This window comes from Carassius gibelio, chromosome B23, assembly GCF_023724105.1.
Source record: "Carassius gibelio isolate Cgi1373 ecotype wild population from Czech Republic chromosome B23, carGib1.2-hapl.c, whole genome shotgun sequence".
NCBI lineage: Eukaryota > Metazoa > Chordata > Actinopteri > Cypriniformes > Cyprinidae > Carassius > Carassius gibelio.
This window is the reverse complement of record NC_068418.1, coordinates 18526486-18534455: the sequence shown is the minus strand read 5'-3', so window position 1 is coordinate 18534455 and position 7970 is coordinate 18526486. Positions and strand designations below refer to the sequence as shown.

The 7970-nt window shown below is 34.2% G+C and overlaps 1 protein-coding gene across 2 annotated transcripts in view; it reads right to left on the bottom strand.

The window, feature by feature from the left end:
• Window positions 1–3515: 3515 nt before the first annotated feature.
• Window positions 3516–7970, bottom strand: part of LOC128011526 (segment polarity protein dishevelled homolog DVL-1) — a 30808-nt gene continuing 26353 nt past the window's right edge. For both annotated transcript variants that reach the window (XM_052594015.1, XM_052594014.1), the window contains exon 15: window positions 3516–6172. In XM_052594015.1, coding sequence (XP_052449975.1) covers window positions 5637–6172 — 536 coding nt within the window. In that variant the 3' untranslated portion in view covers window positions 3516–5636. The remainder of the gene's footprint in view (window positions 6173–7970) is intronic.

The window sequence follows — 7970 nt, the reverse complement described above, 5'->3', positions numbered from 1 at the left end:
GAGGTCGCATTTGAAGGCTGCATACGTTATTAAGGATGACTTATTTTAAAAAAAAACTAACCATATTCAAATTGACTCTTATTCCCTGTGAGGAATACTAAAATTTATATTTTACCTTTCAATTTAACGTTACTTTTCTTAAATGAGACTTCTCCGATGACGTAGGCTATGCAGCGTTCTAAATGAGACGCTGTTTAACAGCTGGTGAATGACACACCATGACACATCCAGAGAACTCATACACATCACCTGCCGTGTCATCCACATTAGAGACTCTGCGTAACTGCAGTTTCGAGTTCCTCAAACGGCTATATTTTAATTATTTCCTTATTAGGTTACTCCTGCCTTTGAAATGGAGCATGAAATAGGCATGGTATTAACCTAAATTCCATTTTTCCTTTCAAGAAACAGTTGATTAAGTCTTTTCTTATGCAACACAAAGAGAAAAAAAAACATAATAAAAAAACAAAACATGCGTCTTCTGTGGTCATTAACGCGTTTTAATGCACAATAAGATGAAGATGAATTAATTTGTATAAAACACTTTTTGTAATACAGTCTTGAGCAATGCAAAAGCCCATGAAAGCCACACTAGACACTACACAAATAATCCAGCCTGAACTGTAGTATCATGCTGCGTTCTCGCGGTCATGATTGACGTCATTTCTAGGTGACAGCACTTGACGTATCCTCTGCTGTGAGCTGTCCTCGGACTCTGTATTATGGAAACACTACCAGCGACCAAACAAAGCACCTGAGGAATACATTATTGACATTAATGCTTCGTTAACGCCAGACAAGTAAGCCTGCAGAGGTAAAAATCAAAATGAAAAGTTTCAAAATACAGTTAGTAAGGCAAAATTACACAACGTTTTCACCACATTTTTACGACTGTTTAATAGTTCAATAAACAGTACAATAACCAAGTACAATAACATTGTACACTACACATTTTTTTGGCGCAACCACAGCATCCCACAGAAAGCAGCCGAAATTATTTAATTTGATAACGTAGCGATAACAATAATCACATTATAATTTAATTTATAGATTAAATGTAAGAATTTTAAATGAAAAGTATTAATGAGGTTGGGGGAAGATTCCCTCTATAAAAGTAAAAAAATGCCCTTGGATTAAGCATTAAAAAAATTAATAAAAAATAAAAAATGTTATATTTATATGTCACAGCTGATAGGAAACTGATAAGAATATTGATTCAGAATAAACCATATATTATTTATTATATTTAATATATTATTATATATTAGTGGTGTCGAACGATTAATCGCATCCAAAAAAAAAAAAAATATTTATGTAATATATGTGTGTGTGTGTAGTGTATATTTATTATGTATATATAAATACACACAAATGCATGTATATATTTAAGATTTTATATTAAATATATTTTATATTAATATAAATTATACATGTTAATATTTTCAATATTTTCAGAAGACAGAAAACAACAAATACAGCTCTAAACGGGACAGAGCTACATAAGGTCAGATACTGTAAAAGCTGTAATTACGAGTTCTATGAAGACCTGAACACTTTTTACAATCTTGTAAATACGAATCATATTTTGTGTTTGATCAATTGCATTATGCAGCAAACACTCACCTTACCAATTTCAATATATAGTTTATCTTGCGCAAAAAAAATCCATATCCATTACAGACAACTTATGAAGTAATAAATTATTTACATACCCAGTTCTCTGGAAGTGGACTAAAGCAAATAAAGGCGTTTTCCTTTTCAGTGTGATGATGTGTAATGACCCTGACAACCTCTGTAGTCCCATTTAGCCACTTGTTAGCAACCATCTTTTTTTATGCTGTAAATAAAACCTGGAAATATCTTAAACTTGTGTTAACCACACACATTATTTAAGGCATTTAACCAGATTTTGAGACGTTGACTAAAGTGCTATACTAACTCGTTTCTCAGTTTTGCTCTACTAGTTTTAGGCAGGAAACTATACCCTCCAGACCTGCATTAAAGATTTCATCATACATACAGACAAATTAAAATAATTGAATGAATGAAATAACAGTTCCTTATAACGCAGATATAAGTTTTAGGTACTGGGCCAGAGTCGCAGTTTGAGAGGAATGCCATTGTCTTTTAAAGGGATGTGGCTAAACAGCTCTATCCCATCGATCACAGCAGCCTGTTAGTTGCACTAATCTCACAATTCTGTACAGCTTTGCTCTTTAAACATAGCCCATAGTTGCAACTTTTAAACAGCCACTATTTTTCATATCCAATAACTAAAAGTGCTAATACTTCCAGACAGTGTCTCAGTTTTTTCCACGTTAGTTTTGTCTACAGGGTCTCATCATTTACAAAAATTAGACTCAATTCAGTAGTGCTATTCTAAAACATTATTACATCATTTTATCAACTAAAAAAGAAAGCTAGAAAGCTTCTGACACATACACCTACATTAATACCACATCACACACACCCACGCTAACCTTTTCATTGGAAGGTTAAATGTAATCGTCACACCACACCAAACACGTAATTTGCAGCTCGACTCACTTAAGAACCTTTTGTCTAGACGTCATTTGAAGTGTCCAGAAAAGAGAAAAAATGGTCTATGCATCAGACTCGACATATATTGCACACACGTTGCTAAAGACTTCTAGATAAACATCAGTGTATCATCACACCAAGGCTAAGTATCATTTAGGCATCTGTTCTTTCCACTTGACACTTTCCCTCCCTTTAAATGATAAGCATTTTGGTTGCTTGTCGAATAAAAAACACTTGTCACTTCCTCATACTGAGAAGCTGCTGTAGTGTGTCACAGCCAAAGCAAGGCACACTTATGTAAATGTCTTACAAGTAGCAGGGAAAATCCTTACGTATGCCAGTAAGTGTTTCAGGCTTACCATCAACTATTCTCTTTATAATGATGTAATAGACATAAATCATTTATGAGGTGTGTCTGACGTTCAACAGTTACTCAGAAATGTAATTTATTAAGTGTGGATTAAAAAAAAAAATACCTGAGCAGTATAAAATACCTGAAGTCATACATTGAAAATATATAATTTTTTATACAACAATGTGTGTTAATGCTACGATAACTTATGGCTGGCTGTACATTATCCCATTAACTTGCCACATAAGTCATTCATTATATAGAAGTATGAGTTAAAATATTTTAGACACATACAATAATGTATGGTCGTATCACTAATTACACATTTTAAGTTTATAATTAATATAAGATTGTTTAAAATTTATAATAGTTGTTTTGGAAACAATTATGATAAATTACATCAAGAATGTGTTCAAAACCTACAATATTCCCAGATTTTTGTTTCATTTCTGTCTCAAGTCTTGGTATGAACTTTAGTTTGGAGATCAACTTTCTGATCAGTGTGGAAAATATGTTGTTTTACCACTACAACAAATCTCTGGAGATAAGACCCCTATCAGAAACTATGGTTTGGAGATACCTTCTCACAAGTATCACAATAGATGCACACACAACATAGAGATTGTCTTATACATTTTATAATCTTGTCACGTACAGTACATGTCAAAAATGAGAAGGCAGGACTGCCGTATGCTTTTACCAGAGACTCCAATGTTGTCCACCAAATAGAAAATAGAGATCTGATGGTGCCAAAGAGTAAATTTGTTAAATTTGTGTTTTTGAAAAAAGACTATGGCTGGCCACTTCTTAATACATTTTATTTCCTCAGTTTATTTATATATATATATATATATATATATATATATATATATATATATATATATATATATATATATTTATATATATATATATATATATATTTATATATATATATATATATATATATATATATATATATGTTATCACTGCTTTAAACCATAACAAATATCATAACTTTCTCCAAAAACAACTTTTTTAGAACAAAAAAAATCATGACTCCGTTATTGTCAAGGGACTTTGGTTAACCTATCTGTCTGCTTTAATATCTGTTATAACTTAAAAGGCCTTCTACCATTCTACTGCATTAACTGTACAGTGACGTTTGTAACACAGTGGTGAATACTAAGACAACTGGTGACATCTGAACAGTCAGTTCACAGACTCGATGAAAAGCACCTATTTGTTATTGTTTAAAATGTATCATGTTCATTTAGAGTTCATGACGGACATTTGGCAACCATGAGTCTAAAATTAACATCTGAGCATTTATTTTGTGATAACATGCTATCAAGTTAATGAGGGAATTCTGAGTTGTAGCCTCACAAGACAATACATTCAGCAATGTTTAGTACATCAATTGTCATTATTATGTCTGATTGTCAACAGGGTTATGACTTTGTGAATATAAAATCAGATGCAACTGTGTAAGGAAAGAAATCATCCAGAGCGTGAATACATTTGAAAGTATGGACTGTGTAAAGAGTCCTGTTGTCTGGCTTGAAGTTGTACAAAGTGCAGAGCAGCTGAGTATAAGAAGCAGACAGTCTGATACAATGACTTTTCCTGTTAAAAGTTTATTAGTTGTGTTATCTTGTGCTGCTACTGCAGTATTGTAGTTTTCGTGTCAGTTTAAATGAACTCTGCAGTTGTGCTTTTTTTTTTTTAAGTGTCCTTCCGTGATCTAAATAACACTGAATGGACATTAAAGAAAGAGTTGACCTAACAAAGAAAAATCTGTCATCATTAGCTCACTCTTTGTGTTTTTTTTCCCCCCAACAATTTCGCTCTTCTGTGGAACACAAAATGTGAATAAATATATATATATATATCCTTTTCATTTCTTTCCACATAATAGAAGTAAAAGGGGACTGGGGCTGTCCTGAAATGCTCCAAAATGACAAAAAATGCAACAAAAGTGGACTTTATTTCAAGTCTGCTGAATAAACTTTGGTCACAGAAAGCTGAGCTGGTAACTAATGAAAATCTTTACTTTTCCCCTTCCTTCCTTTTTTTGTTTTCTGTCATTTTGTAGCTTGAAAGCCCTTGTCCCTCCCTATTCACTCTCATTATATAGAGTTGTCAGAATATTCTGGATAAAATATGTTTCAAAAATGGCAGTTAAGTATGCTATATACTATTATATTAATATTTATTGTTAGCTTGATTTGAAAGTTTTAGTTATTTATGTGAATTTATTTTTATGAGTAATGTTTTTTTATTTCTATACAACATTTCTATATTTTATTTAGTTTAAATAATTTTAGGACCACTGCTGTTGTCTAGAAATGATTAGTTCATTGTTTGTAAATTGCTTTAATGGATAAAAATAAAGTAAAAATAAAAACATGTTAGGATTTATTAACATTAATCTATTTCTGTTAGTTGCCAAGGCAACATTTCAAATTTTCACTGAAGTTTTTCATCTAATATTTATATTTGATTTGAGCTTTATTTCAATTACTTTTTTTATAGTCATTCTTTAGTTAACAATTACAACAGTAATTTTCTGTTCCACAAAAGAAAGAAACAGGATAAATGAGCAAGCTACAGACCTTCCATTCTCGGGTGAACTGTCCCTTTAAATTCTTTCAGTCGGGCTGTCAGTTTGTACATTCTCAGTGCGGGGATCATCAGTAGCATAATTTGATGAAGCAAACTGCGGAAGTAGGCCTTGTGCTCTGAAAGGGTTAAAGGCACTCTCCTGTCACATAATATCAACAAAAAATTCACAAGGATTGCCCATAGCATGTTGAAATGACTGTCGACTAGCGGTGAGTTCTGGGGGGACGTTTCCTAGCTCCCGGACGGGGGGAGCCCCAGGTGGGCTGTTGCTTGCTGTCGCTTTGGGGGCGAGGTGAGCGAGACAGTATGGAGGGGGCAGACCCGGCGGGCCGTACGAAGAGCCGTGACTTCTCTCACTGTGGGCACAGGATGACAGATGACTGGGCTGAATGAAAGAAGCATGGCTGTAGATGAAGTTGTGGCTTTGTTGTGAGATGCTGTGACACTGGCCGTGGCTGTACCCAGAGTGAGTGTAGCTGTGGCTGGAGTGGGCCTGACTGGCAGAGCGGCTGTGGCTTTGTTGACTCAGCTGACTGGATGCTCTCTCACCCCTCCTTACTACCCATGCTCCCATTTCTGATTCACTGCCCCCACAGCATGGTGTCTTATGGTCCTTCTCTCGAGGCGAGGGTCTGCGGCCTTTTCCAGCACTGGGGTTGGAGCCACTGCTTCTGCTGCCTGTGATAAGAGATAAACGTATTTGGACAAAAGTAGAATGATTTTCCCTCACAAAACCAGACTTGACAAGCAATGACTTAAGCAATAACCAAGACTTGTCATTTACACTTACATATAGTTGCTCTTTTGTTAGTTTTGATTGCTTTTATTGTCCTCAGTTGTAAGTCGCTTTTTAAAAGCCTCTGCTTATAACTAAATGTAAATGCAATTACAGCCATTCTTTCCATTTTACCCACATTTTGAATTACAGCTGTGTAATTCATTTTATGAACTTTAAAAAAAAAAATATGTATCAAGATTGGCAGCAGAACTGTTTTAACCTTTGATAAGAAGAAGTTGTTAGTGCTGTCAAACGAGTAATCGTGATTAATCGCATCTAAAATAAAAGTTTGATTACATAATATATGTGTGTGTACTGGGTATATTTATTATGTATATTTAGATACACGCATGCATGTTTATATTTTATATAAAAAAAAAAAATATATATATATATATATATATATATTCTACTGAAACGGTCTCATTAAAATAAAATAAAATGCAAAAATGTCCAAAATATTATCATATATTCAGTATGTAATACTAGAAACAACCAAAAACGAATTCCCCAATTCTGACAAGAAACACTATAAAAAAAGCTGTCTGGAGAAGCATATGGAAGGCACATGTTTAGTTTTATGCTCTTCACCTGTGCTCTGATTGGCTGTAATGTCGCACCTGGTTAGGACACGGTGTGGAGGCCAGCAATAACATGAGGGTAATTAACATCAATACATCAACAGAAACAATATGGTACAAATATGAACATTTTGTGGTGGTTATGCGTTTTAACCAACGTCAGCATTGAGAGTAGGTCAAAATGGCATGGATTTCCTACATTTTTGTGATAATACAGTTCTTGGGAATGGAATAAGCTTCAACTCACATCATACAGTATCATGGAAATATTCACTTTAACTTTTCCAAGTTGATTCAGACTGGCAAAAAAAGTCAGTGCATTGCATAACAACTTTTCAAAGAATGAGAATCAGTCAGATTCTCATGCACAATGATAGTACAACTCCACATTCCCACACAAGAAACACAAACAAGCCACACAGCTGGGGAGTCACAATGGCAACCCCAATGATTCATATGCCATATGATGACAAACCATTGGAATAACAAGATGTCAAGGAGAAAAGGTGGGGAGGGAGGACGTTTAAATGAGAGTGCTGATCTTACCGGATACCACGTGAATAGAAGAAAATTCCATCAGTCTATAGACGGCCAGCAAAAACAGAGGGAATATCAGAATTACCACATGTTGCCAAACCAGATCTTCCATCTCACACTCCCACACCGAATATACCAACAAGCTCTTCAAAAAAAACCTGCACCCCAGTTTCTGTGATGCCACCATATGTTATGCTCCCAGAAGCGACCAAACTTGAGTATGTTGGATCTGTGTTAAAAAGTAATTACGATAAATGACCTTTGCATTAATACTGATTCACATTCCCAACTCTGTACCAACTCCACCATGCACATTTATGCAAAGGGTGGCACAAGTAGTGTAAGTGAAAGTGAAAGTCTGGAAATACCACAATGGAATATCCATGTGAATACAGCAACAATGATGATGCTCTGGAAATGGAATGATTGTAAAGAAAATAGTTGGCATTCGAGATCTTTATTTAGTCTTAGTGTTAAACTGATTTAATTATATTTTTTTTATTCAATAAATCAAGTAATTTAATTTAAACAAAATATCGTTGTAACACTCAGTAAATGAAACCATGATAAGGATAAAAAT